The sequence below is a fragment of the Amphiprion ocellaris genome, chromosome 1 (genome assembly GCF_022539595.1).
Source record: "Amphiprion ocellaris isolate individual 3 ecotype Okinawa chromosome 1, ASM2253959v1, whole genome shotgun sequence".
Lineage (NCBI taxonomy): Eukaryota > Metazoa > Chordata > Actinopteri > Pomacentridae > Amphiprion > Amphiprion ocellaris.
In genome coordinates this window covers 8,068,226-8,088,110 of record NC_072766.1, presented here as the reverse complement: position 1 = coordinate 8,088,110, position 19,885 = coordinate 8,068,226, and the positions used below count along the sequence as shown (strand labels likewise).

Below are 19,885 nucleotides of genomic sequence, written 5' to 3'. Positions count from 1 at the left end.
TTAAACTATTGATTTGAGTCTTTAAAATGTTTCAGCTCTCTTAGTTTGCAGCAGGAGCCTGTGTTGCTCATGCCACAGATCTGGAGACCCAAAGAGGACCATGGTTCTGGATGTATACTTTCTAAGCCCTGACAGGGTCACGTCATGACCTGCAGTCATGCGATAGCAATGAATTTAACTAAGTGATTTAAAAAAAACAAGTTTTCCGCGGAAAAACAAGCCTGTTCTTTGCCATCTTTTTAACGATCACATGCGATTAAGTGTTTAATTGGTGTCCACTGGTTCTAAGTGGAAAATAAAAAACGCATGCTGACAAACCTTGAACCATCTGCCTGCTGATATATGAGACATAAACATGTTTCTCACCATAATGCTACATAATATCATGTCATCGGGCCCGTTTTGCTCCCTGTAACAGGAAGGTGTGTAAGCTTCTCTATTGAAAAATAATTAACAGTTTTTTTTTTCAAAACGACAAGATACAAGGATCAGATTATCAGATCACTAAAGAAAAAACATTTTTTGTTTGCACAGTTAATTCTACTGCATGACGGGACTGTTTGCTGTGGGTGTTTTGCTGACTTGAACAAAAACACAACTGCTACTTTGCACCGCTGATATTGACAAAACAGTATCATTTACACCAGCTATCCAAGTATTGTGCATTGAGGTAGAGTAAATGTGATTTTTCACATGGGACAAAGTACTGCTGTCACTTAAATTGATTAAATGTTGTAAAAATTTAAATGTTGTTAAATGTAGTAAACTAGTTCAAAACCAATTATAATGTGAGCGTGGCTAATTCACGTTTGGATATTTCAGAGATGGACCTTCTTGGCTGTCCATAAAAGGAGCACGGAGATCAAGAATGTTTATATTTTTTTATATTTGTCACATTTTAATTATTAAACAAGTATATGTGCTTCTTTTTATTTGTATATACAGCGCATACAGCATATAATGCCAATAGATAACTATGTATTTTTTGGGTTGTGTCATTTTTAAATTCATTTTATAACAACGTTAAGTCTTTAATTTATTACTAATGCCTCATTCATTTGAAATATTTGACTTTTTTCAGTCCTGTGGACACAACAGTTAAAAGTCTTTTAAAGGTGATTCTGTTGTGTCATGAAAAAATGTCTTCCTGGTGTGTTTGTTTATGTGTTAGCTCTCATCAGTAACCATCTCTACAAGAGTGTGGGTGTTGGGTTACAAGGAGACACATGAGTTACTGTCAGGATAGCACGAAGCAGATACAGTCCACTAATTGAAACCATCCTGGTGTGTTTAAACACATTCTTATCATAATTTGCTAGTGACTGTGACCTCGTGCCTCTTCTGCAGCGTTTACAGAGGGAGTAGACGAGAAGCAGCGTGAAAGTTTACCTTGTCATCTTTAGTAGCAAGAAAACCAGTGAAAGTTGGAAACCAAACTAAAACTAACCACTGCTGCAGCACAGGTGATGCAGTCTCAAAAGAATGAAACTTATCTTCTCAATATAAGAAGCAAAGACCTTCCCTTATGGATGCCTCAAGCTACTGAGGGATAAAATGACCAATAACACACATTGTTCAAATAATGTTAATGTCTGTTTTTAAGGAAACCCTACTCCCTCGGTTTTATCTTTACTTAAGAGGTGGATACAGGAGTGAGAGAAAAAAAACTATCGGACTTAAAACCACAGCAACCTCTGTTGACCTAATCTACAGTTAATCTTCAGGCAGAAGTCAGTGTCTTCAACTTAACAAAAACATTCTGTTTTGCCCTTATAAACCTGGCACTGCCACTACGTGGTAATCTTAAGAGGCAGTGGATGGATGAACACATAATCTTTAGGAGGCAGTGGACAAAATCTAGATTTAGAAAATGGCCAGACTACTTCTTGGCAACCTGCTCTATCCTTCTCAGACAGTGTGTGTGTGAGAATGTGTGACAGATAGCTGCATGGGGAGAGCAGATCTGCTGAGGGCAAATTTCCATTTCCAGTTAAAGTCTGGGAAAAAACAACAAATGAAATACTTCACCCTGTCCAACAGTTATATCACATAATTCTCCAACGGGATTCTGCATCTTATGAAGACCAGTGTCCTCATTTCAGGGGATCTCAGCTGTTGAAAAAACAAAACACTGGTTAATAGTTAACATGGCAAGTTTTTTGTTAACGGATTCCATCAAATGCAGCCTGTAACCAGCCAGCATTCAGGAATTGGTCACTGTACAGGTATGTTAAATGAACTTGGAACTATAAGGTAACCAATAAATTGTACAACATGGCAGAGTGCCCTCTAGTGTTGAATTAAAATATCCTCACCACCTCTAATCTTATGCTTGGTTGCATGAGGATCCTGCCAGTGGAAAAGTCATATTACAGGCCTTTCAGGAAGCTCACGTGGTTGTCCTTAACATTTATTCAGGATAAATAACTGTGTAAACCTCGTTACAACTATTAAACAAATCAATAAGTCATAGCGGCTCAGCTCAAGGTGCTTCCCACACTGTACCTCAAGCAAGGTGAAACCGTGCAAGCCCAAAAGTCGGACACTTCATTTCTGCACACTGAAAAACACAAGCACTGAGCATATCACCTTCACCCTGGACAGAAAATTAAATAAATTTAGGTGAAATGTTGAATCTTTTATAGCGATACATGACAGTTAAACTCTACGTGTTTCTAAACAGTTAGTTCCAAAGAACACAATAAGAGAAAGATGCGACTAAAGTATACAAAGTGCTGCTACGTTGTAAGATATCGTCCATAAATGTTGACTTTCACAGATGAAAATACTACATGAGGATTTGAATTTGCTAGTTTCATTTCCAGCTTTGTTTAATGATGTCTTGCAAAAAAAAACAAAAAAAAATCTCCACAAGTGCTTTCTTGATTTCTTCCCATTCAAGATATTTTTTGAGAAGGCGGCGAGGCTTTACCATCAACAGAAAATTTCATGTGAAAACGTCCTGACTTCTTTCTCTCCATGAGAAGGACTTTAAGGTTAGGCGAGAACATTTTGAGAACCTTACTGAGCTGTGAAAAAGAAGGCATTTTCTTCTCTTTCAAAACTTGATGTGCAGTTTACAGTTGGATTTATTAAAAGCCAGTTCATGCTTGCACCGTTTTCTCTGATATTTCGGGAAGCAAACTGAGGATCAGCGACTGCTTTCACAACTGCAATGTGGCGGACGTCTGTGACATTGCGTTGTAAATGAAAGTGTTGTTGAAGGGCACAAACTGGTGGCTGATGATCTTGATGGCCTCTTGAGCAGCTGATCCTAAAACATAATGACAAAAATTCTTGATGTTTTAGAAGTGTTTTGGGGCTGGAAATCAGGGAGAAAATCAATTTTTAAAAAACTTTACCTCCCAAAAATGCAGAAACCGTGTGTGGCTCTGCCGCTCCATATCGACAGCTGAAAGGGCGGAAATGGTAATAAGTATGTGTTGCATTCTTTAACAAGCACTGAACAACAAAATTCAGCAACAACAAGAACTTACAACTCATGGATATAGTCATCTTTGATGTTGACGTTGAAGCTGTACTCCTGCAGTAGGCTGTTGACGCTGAGCTTCAGTTTGCTGATGTCCTCTTCCACCTGGTAGTTGTAAACACCTGCCATAAAAGACAGGGTAAAGATATGAAACTAAGACAGGGGGTCCTTGGTTTACGACATCCTCGATCTACAGCATTTACATCAGAAGCGGACAAACACGTCGTCACGCTGCGCTGTGAGACGAATTTGTTTACATTCTCCCGTTGTATGCCACCTTGGATTGTGCTGCATTTGCAAATTTTTTGCCTTTCATTATGGCTCCCAAGCGCAAGTCAGACTCTTCTGATGGCATCTTCATGTATGCGAAATTAGATATAATAAAACGCTCCAAACAGGGCGAAACACCAACGAACTCCGGTCAAGTTACAGAAACAGTGCAATATATTGTAGCGACCCTCTATGATGAACCCTTTATCTCATTCTCTGGTTGTTTATTGAACCTTCACACAGGCTACTGTGGGCCATAGCCAAAGACAAAATAACTACAAAAACCCTGTAACTTAGCTCCAGAATTAGCTGTCATTTCCAGCTCTTTCTCACTCGACACACACACACACGTGCGCACACACGTGCACGCACACACACGCACACGCACACGCACACACACACACACACGGGCAAGGCACATTAGGTAAATCTCAAACTGAACAGTAAGATGAAAAGATCAACAACAATATCAGTTTGTTAAAATATTCTGCTATCTTCTTGTAAAATGATTCATACATGCATGAAAGTCATTGGTATTCATGACTTTTCCAAAGAACTGATCATAACATGATGCACATAATGGCTTCGTTTATATTTTCGCAGGAGTTCTGACTTATGGTGAAAATCGACTTACATCACACTGTAGGAACAGAACTCCGACGTAAGTTGAGTTACCTTCTGTATCATGCTTCTATTTGTATAATTTGGCATCAGGAGGAAGTGAAATCAGAATGTGTGGAAGATATTCTCCTGATACACCAGAAACCCTCTTTTTGGTAAAACTACAGAATTTACCAAATGTTTGGATGGCGGTATTATTGGGTGCACAGTTCAATCAGTATCGATAAAAGACCCAACAAGTGATGAAACTGTTAAACGTAGGACCATAAAATATAACAGAACTGTAATGCTTACTGCCTACAAAGTGGATGAGGATTTCAACAGAATTTCAGCAGCTACCATTTTCTTTTTTACAGCTCAATTACCACTTAAGTATTAATCTAAATGTCAAAAACACATCTTGTTCAGTTCAGTTCTTGCAATATGAGTCATACCTGGGTAGCGGGAGTGCTGTTGATAGAAGCGATCGACAGCGCGAAGCATGAGGTAGAAGACCATCTCGCTATCCGGATTGTCCATACATGAGGCTGAGAAGACACGACTACGGTTAATATTTCTTATATCAACAAGTAAATAGAACTAGAAGGAGTTTAAACAAACAATGAACATCAGAAAAGGGGGTTAATATCCTACTTACTGATTTCATCTTTGTTTACTGAATCCACACTATATTCTTCAGCCAGAGATCTGCAGCGCACCACTCGCAGAAAGGACGCATTCTTACCTGGACACCAACATACAAGCCTACAGTTAGGAGTAAAACTAGTGCAGCAGCAGCAAATGTCACGCTAGACTTTTATCAGTCGATTCCACACATTGACAACATGACAGTTTACAAGCGCACTAAAATGAAAAGCTCTGATGTCAGATAAAGCTAATGTGATTTAAGGCGATTTTATTTGAAGCAAAACAATTTTGACCAATTTCGAAGCCCTTAATACCCGTAATTTATTTGAAAATTTACTTAAAGTAACATAGCGGAACCCCAAGTCAACGTCTCCCAATAAAACAACTGCTTCTAAAGCACATATTTATGGTGAATGTGGACTATTGATTGGCCTAATCTGGTTGACATCAGACATGTTTGCATGTATATATACTCAGTGAATATAAAAATGTGAGGCTTGCACATTTAAAAGACCGGATGCTTACAGAACAGTTTGATGTCCTTCTCAGCAATGCTTTCTGGTGGCTAGTGAAAAGAAGAGTAGACATCATTTTTTTAGTCCAATGCATTTTAAATATATATCAAGTATTTGGGGACAAAATGTATTAAATGCAATAACTTAATCCTATCATGTCAGCCTGTAAGATTAAATTAAAAGCCACAATAAAGACACAAAGATGAAGAAAAATGTATTCCCAACAAAATTAACAATACTTAATCACTTAATCAAATTTGGCTTCCTGACTTAGTTAAACTTGTTTGCAGTTGTAGTCTACAAACGTATTTGTAATGAATGCATCGTGTTTAATCATGTTTTGTTACTGAATCTGTGGAGTGTGTCACATTTTCTCTTGACCACTATTTCTACAGGTGAAATTGCCCTATAATAACTCTCTAAACAGCTAGTTGTTAGCCTCTGGTACCTGTAACAACAGAAACATTGCTGATGTAATACATCAACTGCAGTACTTCCTAGTCACAGAAAAGTTTTCATATCTATTACACGAGTAGAAACTTAACAGATTAAGTAAGCACTAAATTCAGACATCATGGGGGCTTAAAACATACCTTTCCAACAGACTGTAGTAGACATTCTACATGCTTAGAAACAGCTGCTGCATCCTGCAAGGCCTTTTCCCTGTAACTATAATAAAAACGCAGAAACTTATATAATTTCATCTACAACCATAAAACCATGGACTGTTCTAATGAGAGAAATGCTGGACCAGATTCACGGTTGGATCAGAGAACTGTTAAAATACATTTCTGTTTGTGTCACTCAATCTACAAACGTATCTACACGCTAACACCCACGCATTTCACACTTACACATTCTGAAGGTTGATGAACTTCTGAGAATCTGCGATCATGTCTGGGATGGTTCCTCGTACAGGTAGACTTCCATTTCCTTCGTTGTGAACAAACTCCTTGACAGCTCTCAGCATCACCCAGAAGGACGGACTCTGAACATGTACAAGCACAAAATGTTCTACAGCTTACAAAAACAACACTTAATTATAGCAACCATTTATTTGAATCTTTAATAGAAAAATATGTATTTAATAGAATTTTTTCATGAAAAAGTGAAAACCTGTGATGTGATGCTGTTACACTGCTCACTATTGAAGAGATCTTCAACAGTACTAGGAATCTGCAGAAAAAAACAGATATTACAAAAAGAAACTTGCTAAACATAACTGTAAACTGTGAGAACAGCCCTATTGGGGGTTTTAAAGGTGTGAATTGTTGTGTGGAGCACAAGATAGCGCCTTAAAACTCAAGAGAATATGAGGTCTGGCACCTTGGTTAGATTTAAAGCAGTATTGACATTCTTAATAGCTTCTTCAAAGTTTTCCTCATCCTCTGGGACGCCATTTTCATTCTTCAAGATCCCTGAAAAAACAAAAAAATGAGAATAAATACCAGGTAACTTGCAAAGACAAGTCAGTGGATTTAAAGTCAACTACAATCCAGGGGATCACAGATACCTTCCCGAATGAACTGTCTGAAGGCCTCTTTTTCCTTGTAATTTTTCGGTAGCCGACAGTTGTGCTACAATGACCAACAACAAAAGCAGAGTAAAATTTTACTGTACAGTAACAGTAGATAATAGCAGTCACAAATTAATATAATTTGTTGAATATCTTGACAACCAAGAGACCTTAGAAAATTGGACTATACCTCACTGAACCATTTCTCCAGGTATTTAGCAACAATGATAATCCATGGTGTGTGACTGTGATCCTACGGATTAAAGAGAGAACGAGGGAAAAAAATGAATTAGTTTTGAAAAGGTGAGTTTCAACTCAGTGATGTGCATATATGAATTAACACACACCTTCTTGTCCATGCTGTCCAGGTCATAGGACTTAACATGGTTCTGAAATTCAGCAAAAGGTTGGTCTAACCTCAGGTCCTCCAAGGCATTGTCTGGATGAGATTCAATCACTGCAGAAAGAGTAGGGAAAATATCAATACATGAAAAAATTTACATATATGTCTCATTATGAAATGGCAGAATTACACATTTCTATTCATAGAATCAGCTGAAATATGCTGTGTGATATAATAACAACAAATGAAGCTTGAACAACTTAAATTGCTGAGGATACTAACCTGTATGTTCCTGCACCACCAATCTCATGTAACCTAGCAGGCCATAGGTTTTACACACTAGGAAAGGTACAGAGGCATTCCACAGGACTGAACCAAGCCTCAAACACGTGCTGTAGAATTTTAGACAAAAATCGGACAAGTCATTCAGAAAGAAAATAAAACAATAACAATTTAAGCCCATCTGTTTAACATTTCTGCAAAAGAAATGAATTGTTACAAAACAAAAGATGCTCCAGGCGCTTTTACCTTTCAGGCAACTGGACACCAATGACAATAGTAAACCTGTGGAAGAACTCTGGATCGTTGTCCAGAAGCTTGTCTGGACTCTGCAAGAGTGACAGAAAATACAAGACAGATCCCTGTCACTTCTATCAGAGTGAAAATACTGATAAATTGTCTTTACATATTTATGTAAAGACATGAATATGTTGTATTCAAAACTGTGGAATTTTTTTACTGGTATAATGTGTTTTTGTATGATATACCAACCTCCTCAACAAAGTTTCCAGAGACATCACTGTTCAGTTCTTGTAACAGTTCAGTGGCAGCCTGTGCTCTGTTCTGAAACATAAATACTAAAATAAGGGCTCGTGCAAATATGCAAATACACAGCATGTTTCCAATTACCAATACTAAAAAATAACTTTATGATTGACCACAGAGGAGAGACGCAAAGAGATGAAACATTGGTAATTACATGTCTGACTGTATGTGGATTTGTGTTCATTTGTTTCAGAAATATATACCTTTCCGATGCTGTTGTTGCTTAGGAAAAAGCTGCAAGGCAAAGTAAAGAGGTCAACTGCGAACACACAAGTAAAACTGAAATCCATTATTATAGGCTTTGATCGGCTGTCAAAAAATTGCTGTCTTACTTGTTTCCAACATCTTCCCCAGTGACTGTGTGTCCGTCAACTATGGTGAATGCTCCAATACCTGACAAAGAGATCAATTCATTCAATCAGCCTGCTGATTGAAAGCTGCTGCGAATAGTGAACATAATTGATGGTGCTGACGCTGCCAGTATGCCTGATATCAGTGATTTTACCCAACTCATGTCATTTTTTAAATTTTGATTCATTCTAGCAAATGTTTTTCTTCAGTATCACTTATTGTTGCATTATGACATCAATTGTTGTGGCCTCCAGTCACTGGTCAGCTGCACTAAGCATTAAAGTTTTAGATAATGGTTTCCAAGGCTTTTCAAACCATCACAAAACAAATATGTGACTTTTACACTGTGGAAATTTTGGAAGGCGCACAACAGCAGCACACTGTGAGGCACCAGCAACTGAAGAGAAAACCCACAGGTTCTTCTCAACGCAGAGACACTTTACACCTGTCTGCTTTTCTCCTGGTCTCACATGCACTTCATATATATATATATATATATTTTTTTTTTTTTACAAGCAAGTTGTTCTCACTAACATATTTTTAAGTTACGGCTATCAGGTAATGGAACAAGTATGGAATATTGACAGAAACACAGCCTATTAAGGCCACGTCATTTTCAAGCTACTGTTTTGCACAACTAAAAAGAGCAAATAACTCCGGAAACAACTAAACAATAAGGAGAAAAACTGTTGCTTTAGCTGGTCTGTTCTAATCATCCACCATGTCCATGTTGCACTTTGAACAGAACAAACTTTTTAACTTCTTAAGAGGTTTAATAGAAACCTGGTGTTCTTTTGGTGTTACAGTACTTAAACAGTTAGCCATCTTTTGTATTTGTTTTTATCAAGTTGAAGTTACCAGTTTAACACCACAGTTTTGCACTTGAATATGCAAACCTTTGCTGCTCATTTCATACAGTGCTGCATTTTACAATCAAACGTGGTTTAGTGAACATAAAACGGACTTAAGTGAAATGGTCATTGTCCTTTATTAGGGGGAAATTATAGTTTATCCACCGATTGGTGAGATAGAAATATAGTTGTTAGCGGTAGCCCTGTATCAGACAATGTTTTCATCAGCACCTGCAACACAGAACCACATCTATTTACCTGGAAGTACGAGGTTCTTCAGTATCTCTGTTCCAGTTGCTGTGGCGTTGATGAGACAAATATGTGCATTCTCCAGTGCTTCTTGACCGTGATCTCCCCACAGTCTGAAAGCACACAACATAACACGAACATGTTGCCATCTAGTGATACAATTCACTCAGCAGCTGGAAGAACACTGTGAGACACTTTGTCAAGCTGACTTGGTTAATGGTAGGACAGCTTCCTTAGCATCGACTACTCTGCATTGTTACAGCGGCTAAACCATCAGCTGCAGGCGGCATAAATGATGACAGGATCACGGCTATCATTGGAGAAGCTGGCAGACCTGATGGGCCAGCAAAATCCGAACAGAAAATGAAAGAAACCCATCCCATCACCCTCATAGCTAGCTAATGTGCTAGCTTAGTGCTGCTGTTTTCACTATAACGCTCACAGCAAGCTAACGCTGGCTAACATTAGCACTCCTCTCTCATAAATGTTTCTGCTGTGACCACTCACACGAAATGCTCAGTTTTTTGGTTTAAGGAATGCACTCTCTGGGTAACAACTATAGTGTGATTTTAAATTACCTGAGCTGCCTGTCGTATTTCTGTTCTTTGGAGGCTTTGGTCGCTGCCATGATAGCTTTCCAATCAGTGACGTTATGAACACATTTTTACTTCCGCATCGGCAGATTCGACGGAAACGTGCCCGCGTGAACATACACATTCGCACTTTCGACACTTTTTGAGCCCTTTATGACATATTTCAAATCAATTTGGATAACCTTTGAGTGATTTAGGACAAGTTTGAAATCGTCATGGGCAAATTTTAAGTCATTCTTGACATCTTTTGAGACACATTTCACATATTTTAGTAATTTAGGACATGTTTTAAGTTATTTTGGATTTTTTTTGTCATTTTAGACATGTATTCAAGTAATTTTGGAAAAGTTTCAAGTAATTTGGGGCATTCTCTGCGTCATTTTGACTATGTATAGGTAATATATGACATGTTTCCAGTTATTTTGGACTACTCTGAGTAATTTTGGACAAATTTCAAATCATTTGGGACAAACTTTGACTCAGTTTGAGCATCCATCCATCCATCCATCCATCCATCCATCCATCATCTTTACACCACTTGATCCTCATTAGGGTCCCCTGGACAGGTCGCCAGTCCATTGCAGGGCTCAATTTGAACATTTGTTGAGTAATTTTTTAAAATTTTTGAGTCATTTTGGACAAATTTCAAGTAATTTGGGACATCTTCTGAGGCATTTCGACAATTTTTAAGTCAAATGCTTTTATACTGGGCATGTATAAAATGGTAAATTGTCATTGAAGATTAATATTGTGTTAGATAAAATAGGACAAGCTCCCTTACTGTGTGCAAGATATGCAATAAATGCAGTCACGGAAGTATATTTGTTCAAGCAACTTAGCCAAAGTGGAATTTTGAAGTACTTGTAGCAATTTAACCACAGTATTTCCATTTTCTGCTACTTTTGATTAAGTTCCACTATAACTCAGAGAGAAAAATGCTTTAGTGGCTACTTTGAGAAATTTGATTAAAAATCTAAAATATAATGAACAAATAAATTACTATGTTTCTTAAAAAAAACATCTTTTTGGGAAGCTACCTAGTGGCATTATTAAAATTAGCCCCTCTTGCTATTATATTTTTTAACATGCAAGGCAAGGGAAAAACAGCTAATCATCATGGTTGAGAATCTGAAGCATTTATTTTTGCTACAAAAAATGCCACAGACATTAGGCTATAAGAAAAGAACGTCTGCAGATTGAACTTGACCTGACTATTTTAGCAGTGGCAATACATAGTTTAACAGTGCATCCTGAATTTGATATACAAGGCATATCAAAGTGCTTTAATTAGACAACGATGCTAACAATTGACTTGATTGCAGAGGCAATGAAAGAAGCAGAAAATTCTGAAGGTACATGGATCTCAGACATACAATGCTAAAGGACAACTAAACTAAATGTTAAACCACAGTCAAAATTTTGAGTGAAGCTGATTCTTCAAACCACAAAAGTAAGCAGTGAGATTTCTTCGAAACAAATAGGCTTCTTACAGTGTGTGTGTACACGTATATACATATATCCCGTTTCGTTTTATTGTAAATAACCCCAGTGTACACTTTATTGTAAATATTAACCACATTTTGCACACCTCTGTAAATAGCAGCTTTTTAGGGCCCTCATGCTATTTCTTTGGCACAATTTGAACATAAATTGCACATGCTTTTGAATATGAATAAAGTATCCATCTATCTATCTATCTATCTATCTATCTATCTATCTATCTATCTATCTATCTATCTATCTATCTATCTATCTATCTATCTATCTATCTATCTATCTATCTATCTATCTATCTATCTATCTATCTATCTATCTATCTATCTATCTATCTATGTATATATACAAGTTACCAGTAATATTGGAACAGCAAAATTGGTACTGTTGTTCTTGGTTGCAGTGAGTTGTGTGCTGTGTGACTGACAACAAAAACAACTAATAAAAACCCATTCATGTATTCCTCAGAATGGAAATCTAAAATTGCTACAAACAGTACAATGAAATATTTAAAACACACCACATCTAAAAATAAGGAAGAAATCATATTGTTTATTTAAAATGTAGCTTGGACCCCCCCCCCCAATACGTATGCGTGTGTGTGTTTGTGTGCGTGCGTGCGTAAATGGGGCGTGTCCCACAGGGATAATTGCCCTCCCTTCTCCTTTGGTCTCTACATAAACTTCATCAATTGCTGCACCAGCTGATGTTCGTGCCCCTCCACGTGCAGCACCGGCAGCTCCGATCCGATCCAATCCAATCCACTAACCGGGACGATGACTGGGAACCACTGGGGATACGGGAAGGAGGACGGTAAGATACAGCATCCAGGGTCCGAGCGCAGTCTGTAATGCTTTTCCCCACGTGGTCATACATTTATTCAGCAGAAAAAATACTTACCGATTGTTGGTTGTGCAGAGAGCAGGTTCTGTTTTAAGCAGAGGAGAAAGACAGTTAAATGTTAAGATGCTTAACATGCTGCGAGATTAACTGCACGCTTAAAGGGATGACTGCTGTCACCTTAACCTGACATCCCTCTCGATTTGTCCTCCAGTGAAAAAGACATTGTTTTTTTTATTTGTATTATGGCTGATGTTTTTAAGACATGCTACTGCTGTCAATGACATGGTGTCAAGTGATTTGCATTCATTTCTCTTTGATTTTTTTTTTGTGTATATTTGAAGGTGTGCTCCCAAAAATAATGATTCACAAAAGTTATTCTCTCATTAGCTTGGTTCATTGTTGTTTTTTTTTCTTAACAGGTGACACTATGACATATCTAAAGCATTTTTTCTTGAGGCTTTTTAGTTCCTCCCATGAATTACAGCTGAAGCTGAGGGTGCAGTATTGTGTTTATTGTCATTATGTAAGTTTGTCTCTGTTGACTCTGTCTGCTAAGGTCCTTCTCTATGGCATAGAAACTACCCCGTTGCTCAGGGAAGCCGGCAATCCCCAATTGACATCATCCCTCATCAGGCTGCACATGATCACAGTCTGGATGCGATTATCCTGAACTATGACCATTGTACCTCCATTAACATCTCTAACAATGGACACTCAGTGGTTGTGGAGTTTGATGACTCAGATGACCGTTCAGGTAAGAATATCTAGATTTGTGTTTGCAGTACTTTCAGTTTTAAATCTTTTAAATTAGAAATCAAATCACAACCAGCAACCAATGCGGTGAAAAGAACATAAACATAAACTTGATTAGGCAGTCATATCTTGGGAGGGACAATGTGCAGGAAACTGTGGTCTGAGGTCACAGTTCAGAGATAATCTTTATATCTGATGCCAGCCACGTGCATTGGAAATCTGTGCTAAAAGTTTACTTTCTGTAGACATGCTCTTCCAAATTTGGGATTACGTTAATTTTCAGAAAGTGCAAACCTTGTGCACAACTGACCATAATCAGAGGTTGAAAATAAACCTCTGATTATGCTGCTGCAAAAAGTGCAGCCAGCACTTAACTGTATGAGTGTCTGTCTGCTGGACAAGAGATATAATAACCTTTAAGCAATGTCAGTGGTTATTATGACAATATTTGTCTTTATCGCTGGGTGGATCCATATTAACCACCCTATCATTACCGTGAATGATAAGCTCGGAAATGTGAGCGATTTGACTGAGACGTTTTCCCCAGAGCGAGCAAATAGCTATTACTGTAAATAATTATTGAAAGGAGGAACGTGTGGAAAAAGCAATGCAGCATTATCAGCCTTTCTCCATAACTCAAACGAGGTGCACAAATCCCTTAAACCTGCTGCTGTCAGTTTGCCATGTGTGGCTGGGTTTGGTTGTGCACGTGCACTCACACTGCTGTGTTGCTGTTATTTTGGTTAGGAACGGAAATCAGTAATTCAGATTGACTATATAGTTTCAAAGATCTACCTCTAAATGTTAGAATAGCTAACATGATAGAAGTTAAGATCCGTAATGGGCTGAACCTCATTATGACACAGATCAGAGTTAGTATATATCCTTGCTGGCCAATGTACATGAATTGAAAGTGAAATAAAAACAGCGACATCTATATTTGGCATAGGATTGGTTAGTTGCATGTCTCACTACAGCTTGTGCTAGAGATATGATAGCTGGTAAGGGAGGGTGTCTGTCTGCTTGGGTTTGACTGAGAAACGTGCTGGGTGAAAGTCTGCTGGGTGTTACCAGGTTGACTCATCCTATGTGGTGTGCGTGTGCGTGCGTGTGTGTGTGTGTTGTACCAGGCTGTTTGGATGATGCTTCCTACAGGATGCAAAGCAGTTTCTCTGACACTCTCAGGGAGGAGGTTGCGACTGCATCCATGTGTGTGGATGCCAAACTTTTTTTTTTCTTTTTTTACACGTCTCATCCCTGCAGTGATCCGGGGAGGCCCTCTTGACAACGCTTACAGACTGAAACAGTTTCACTTCCACTGGGGTGGAAAAGGATGCCATGGCTCTGAGCACACTGTTGCAGGAATGAGCTATGCATCTGAGGTCAGTGTTTTGGATCCAAATACAGTGTGTTGGTGTCTGATAACTACATGCAGAATAAATGATTTTCAGACAAGGTGTGTTGCATTGTAAGGTACATGTGGTAATGTATTTTGCTATGAAATAAAATCAAAATATGGCTTTCTATGTGTATAAATATTTTCTCACATTTTATATTTATGACCCTACAAAGAGTCCTACAGATGTGTGAGCAACAGTGGCATTTCATTCCTATTTTCCTGCAAAAATAAATGTGTTGTATTTTATCAGCACACAGGAATGACAACAAGTAGCATGCATAATTTGATTGAATTTATCTAATGATAAAAACCTGTTTTCTATTCCTCCTCTAGCTTCATTTAGTTCACTGGAACGCCGTCAAATACAAAAATTTTGGTGAGGCAGCAACAGCTCCAGACGGCCTCGTTGTCCTTGGCATCTTCTTAGAAGTAAGCCGTTTCTCTGAAATGCAGTATTCCACTCTGTGCTGCTGTACGTTTCCTCTCCGTTTTGTATTTGTCTGACAGTTTCGCAGTTGTTCTCATAGGTGTGCATTAACTCACGTCAGCTTGAACAAAAGCGTGGGCAGGATGTGTTATAATCTTGCTGATAATTCACACATTTTGTCAGGTGTGTGTAGTTTTTTTTGCCCCACTGACGTTATTTTTGTGCTCATACAATCACTTCTGTACAGCGTGGTAAGCAGAAAGAATTGCCATTTTGTTTTAATGCATAATTGCAGGTACTGATTCCAAAGGTTGTCAAAAAACAACTGTGCTGTGAATAGTTGAATATCTATTGCCTCAAACTCTCACACAATTATACTGAATGTATACATAAAAAGCTCTGATGTAGTCTAAATGTCACAAATTACATAATAGTAATAAAAAAAAATCTCTCATGTAAGACAGGTGATGACCACAGATGGCTCCATGTGATAACGGATGCTCTGTATATGGTGAAATACAAGGCGAGTACTGTATTTGAGTGGAACTGCTGCACAGGCACAATCTTCATTACTAAATACAATGTTCAAGACCTGCTTTTAGCATTATTGCAGTTCTGTAGAGGATGTTGTCTTTGTGTTCCTGTTACAGGGCAGCCTCACAGATTTCAAAGGTTTCAACCCCAAGTGCCTCCTCCCCAGCAGCCTCCACTACTGGACCTACCTGGGATCTCTGACCACACCCCCCCTGCATGAGAGCGTCACCTGGATCATCCTGAAGGAGCCGATTTCAGTGTCCGAAAAACAGGTGAGTGCTGCACCCTCGACCACAGAGCATAAAAGATACCGTAGATAGTATTTGAATATTAAAACATATGTACATCTTTGTTCTTCTGAGTTGTTTAAATGTAATCCTAAATATAGAACAATATATCAAATATTAGCATCATAGAGATGTTTATTCGGCATTAGAAATTGGAAGGCCAGTGTCTTGGTTGTTATTTGAATGATGGATGAGAGATTTATATTTTAACTCTGTACCGTTTTTATGTACATTTCAGTGTGTGTTTTATCCACAACATATTTTTCAAATAATTTTGACTGAGAGAGAGGGAGTTACTTTCCTAAAAATTAGCTTTTCTCTTAGTGTTGGTGTGGAACATTAAGAGCAAACCAGACTATACACCACCAATACCCTTATTAATTTTTCCAGGTCATGTAGCACAGCCATCCACAGCAATAACCTCAATCTAGCAATCATGGCACCAAGCCAGTTGTGGGAAACCTCTCCACCACACGCTCTATATTTCCTCAAGTCAAAGATCTGCCGAGACGGCTTAAAAAGAGACAACTGCTGTACCAGAAGTATGCAAGTAAACGTCCGTCATTCATTAAATTAAATGAGGAGAATCCTTATTTAAATAAGTATTGATATCTTATATAACATTGAAATTATTTAAAGAAAAAAACAAAAAAATTACATTTTTCTTGATTTCTAAATGCACATATTTGTTCAACCTTGAAGTGCTGCCTACTGCTATGTTACATTTGACAAAGCCATTGATGTGTATCGTTATTTCATTGATATCAAGTGTGACATTTACTCAGATTGTTTAATTTGAAAAACTGAAATTACTTTTTGGACTAGAACACACAGTTGCACAAATAGATACAGTGTATATATATATATATATATATATATATATATATATGTGTGTGCGTGCGTGCGCGTGTGTAAGTCTGTTGATTTTAAGGCAGTGCGATGCTGCAGCTGGTCAGTCAGTTGTGACAGTCATGTTTCCTGGCCTGCATAATGTTAGGCTACGCTTCACTGGGCTCAAGGGATCCGAGTCCTTTACTGTCAAAACCAAAGTTCAGCATCACTGGATCTCAGGTTTGAGTAGTTGTGGGGGTGATGGTGGGGTTTACCTCTGTGCTGTAGCGTGTGCATGAATATACCATTTGGCCTGGTGTTATATTTAGAGGCCATTCTTTGGGAATGCCATGTTTGGGAGAGCTTGTTTTTATCCACCCCTCTTACCACTTTTAAGTTTAATCAGAAAGTTTTGGTCGGATAACCCCAGGTTGTTGACAAGTTAAGCTGAATAAGTGACTGCAGCACATGCCTTCCAGGTCCCCCCTGTGAGCTGGCCCTGTGGCGACTGCTGCCGGCCTCTGGATTATACTCTCACTCTTGGTTGATCTTTTCTTGTCTACTTGCCCATTTTTAACTGCGGGACTGTGCAAAAGGAATCAAGAGTTCTGGTGACAGCGGCACCTTGGGTGCTGTCATGAATGATCTGTCTGTAAAGCCACGTCTGTAGCATAGCTGGGGGTGAGGTGTAAGCTGGGCAACTGGCCCCACAAACTATAACTCCAGGCCTCAAGCCTTTGATCCCCTCCAGCTGATTATTCTGATGGATGGATGACTGGATGGGTGCAGGGCTTTAATTGAGAAATGCTTGCATGGAGACCCAGCAGGGAAAAGCCCTTACATAACTGGGAATTATTTTGTTTTTCATTTCCCTACATAAGGGTAGACATAGAGCTAAGGGGAAATACCGCAATCTGAGTGGGTTGTGTGAGTAGTTGTAAGTTTTTGAAAGTAGCATTATAAAGGCCAGGCCTAGTATTCCATATTTTTCTTGTCAATAAATACCATAAAAATAATAATGAATTGATCCTACTAATTATTACTGGCTGTGTATGGCCAAAACTGCTTTTGAAAATAGCCCCAACTTCTGTCAAAGTAATACTCACTAGAAAGTGCAGTCAAATTGTTTTAAATAACTATTTAGCCTTTTTTTTTTTTTTTTTAAAGCATTGAAGTATAAATATGTGGTAAATTTTAATTATGCCCTTCGTAGGATTAATAGGATTGGGGTTGGGAACCGTGAAGGCATGAAAGAAGTCAGAATGCCCTCTGCAATTAACTAATATACTGTTGGATTTGGTCTTTTCATGGAATTTGTTGGCCGTAATATACAGAATATTAGTGTTGTCCCTTAACATTAGTGTATCATTTAGTGTGGATCTTTGCAAAAATCCTCTCTCTTGTCTCTCCCACTGCAGCTGGGGAAGTTCCGAATGCTTCTGTTCACTGGAGAGGAGGAGGATCAGCGGATACGCATGGAAAACAACTTCCGGCCTCCGCAGCCTCTCAAAGGCAGGAAAGTGCGTTCCTCCAATTAATGTGACCTCAAGAGATCTGAAGTCGTGAATGCATTAAATTTGAGTGTACTTTTCACCTCATGGTAGCTTGTCCTGAGGATGTCTGATTTGCTTGGTGCAGAAGTTGAAGGAATTCTCATCACTGCCACCATGTTAAGATGCATAATTCCCTCTACTGGTCAGAAACATGAAAGGCAGCAGGAAGAATCAGTCAATGAATGATTTAGGAAAACAATAAAAGGGATTTTATGATACAATATAATGATACTCACATTAACGAATGAGCAGCTATATAATAAAAGTGCTGTATGTTTTGGGGCCATTATTTATTATTAGTAAGTTATAAGTTGAAGATTCAAATGCTGGATATGCACTTATACCTCTGGAGATTTTCAACGTCACATGTGTTGCTAAGGCAACAAGGTGATACATCTATTAACAGGCCCCTTTCAGTTTGTTATCAGATGTTGCTGTTTGCACACTAGGACAGTACCACTGTGCTGTCTGCAGATCCAAAGCCTCAGCCTCCTCACTGATCCCGATTGATCCTCTGCTGATCCAGCCTATTGCTGGTGGATTCCTAGTCCTTGTGGCCAGATCCCGTCCGGTCAGATTAGCATTCATCTAAACTGCTCTTTTGTCCCTGACTGAAGGCATGAAAGTCTAAGGTCCTTTGCAGCTCAAGAGCTTGAGATATCCACCGCCTAACAGTGTAATCCTTTAAATTCATTCATGGATTTATGATTCATTCAACTCCAGCAGCACAGAGAAGACCAAAATGAATTTAATTATTCAGCTGAACTCTGAGTGTTTGTCTTCCTCATTCTGAGTTTCTGTCTGAAGTGTCACATGTTGATCTGGTGTTTCTACTATGCAGGGTGTGTTGATGTAATGCACACTGTTATTAGCAGCTCACCTCTGAACTGGAACTTGCAAAAAACCCAAAACCATGCACAGTCCTGTATGTAAATACCTGACAGAGGCCTTGATGCTGCACTTTGGTGAGTTATGGCAGCTTTGTGCAACGCTGTTGCTTAACTTAGATGGATGGGGATTTTACTAAGCAGGGGTATGACAAGGAAAAACTAAACGCACACATTAGGAATGGCACCTCAGTCATAATTGTTGTATGTTGTTGATGTGAAAAAACAATAAAAATGTAATTTATGGGTGGTCTGAATATTTTTGTAATGCATTCAGAATTATGCCATGTTTGCTGAACTTCAATAAAATTCTAAATAACTTTTACAGAATTTTCTTTGTCATGTGAATAGGCCTGAAGAACTTCAACATTTACATGAAGTGAACATAGAGTCTTTCTGGTACAAGCTTTTGCTTCTGTCCTCAAACACACACTTTATATTCACGATTTTGTACTTTCAAACTACACAAAGTTGTCATTTCAAAACCAGATCAATATCAAACAGCAGGTTGTTAACAGAAAGACACACATTTACATTGATGGACTACAGTTTGGCGATTTCTCTCCTCACCAAATCGCTTTGTTCACCTTCTTTGTTCCAGTTGAAATAACTGAACCTTGTATCTA

General features: G+C 38.5%; 2 protein-coding genes and 1 long non-coding RNA gene across 3 annotated transcripts in view; 1 reads left to right on the top strand and 2 right to left on the bottom strand.

The window, feature by feature from the left end:
- Nucleotides 1–2,394: 2,394 nt before the first annotated feature.
- On the bottom strand, nt 2,395–10,372 carry nae1 (nedd8 activating enzyme E1 subunit 1). Its single transcript, XM_023265020.3, has 20 exons — nt 10,237–10,372; nt 9,668–9,771; nt 8,540–8,600; nt 8,411–8,441; nt 8,154–8,225; nt 7,911–7,990; nt 7,665–7,774; nt 7,387–7,496; nt 7,230–7,292; nt 7,037–7,100; nt 6,850–6,941; nt 6,640–6,699; nt 6,378–6,511; nt 6,117–6,192; nt 5,534–5,573; nt 5,019–5,105; nt 4,816–4,908; nt 3,498–3,612; nt 3,363–3,412; nt 2,395–3,274 (listed from the first exon to the last, which is right to left on the bottom strand). Exons 1-20 carry the CDS (start codon nt 10,284–10,286, stop codon nt 3,165–3,167), a joined length of 1,602 nt encoding a protein of 533 aa, XP_023120788.2. The 5' UTR covers nt 10,287–10,372; the 3' UTR covers nt 2,395–3,164.
- Nucleotides 10,373–12,422: 2,050 nt separating this feature from the next.
- On the top strand, nt 12,423–19,505 carry ca7 (carbonic anhydrase VII). The gene is made up of 7 exons (XM_023265014.3): nt 12,423–12,558; nt 13,145–13,342; nt 14,605–14,723; nt 15,074–15,169; nt 15,628–15,690; nt 15,818–15,973; nt 18,238–19,505. The coding sequence occupies exons 1-7, from the start codon at nt 12,522–12,524 to the stop codon at nt 18,355–18,357; spliced, it is 789 nt and encodes a 262-aa protein (XP_023120782.1). The 5' UTR covers nt 12,423–12,521; the 3' UTR covers nt 18,358–19,505.
- Nucleotides 12,554–19,885, bottom strand: part of LOC129349150 (uncharacterized) — a 61,169-nt gene continuing 53,837 nt past the window's right edge. The window contains exon 3 of the long non-coding RNA XR_008602035.1: nt 12,554–12,673. This is a non-coding gene — a long non-coding RNA (uncharacterized LOC129349150). The remainder of the gene's footprint in view (nt 12,674–19,885) is intronic.

Coding starts and splice junctions, on each gene's coding strand:
- ca7 (XM_023265014.3), top strand. CDS start 12,522: ATGACTGGGAACCACTGGGGATACGGGAAGGAGGACG. Junction 13,343..14,604: donor TGACTCAGATGACCGTTCAG/GTAAGAATATCT, acceptor TCATCCCTGCAG/TGATCCGGGGAGGCCCTCTT. Junction 15,691..15,817: donor TGTATATGGTGAAATACAAG/GCGAGTACTGTA, acceptor TTCCTGTTACAG/GGCAGCCTCACAGATTTCAA.
- nae1 (XM_023265020.3), bottom strand. CDS start 10,286: ATGGCAGCGACCAAAGCCTCCAAAGAACAGAAATACGACAGGCAGCTC. Junction 8,226..8,410: donor GCAACAACAGCATCGGAAAG/GTATATATTTCT, acceptor TTTATGTTTCAG/AACAGAGCACAGGCTGCCAC. Junction 7,497..7,664: donor GGTGGTGCAGGAACATACAG/GTTAGTATCCTC, acceptor CTCTTTCTGCAG/TGATTGAATCTCATCCAGAC.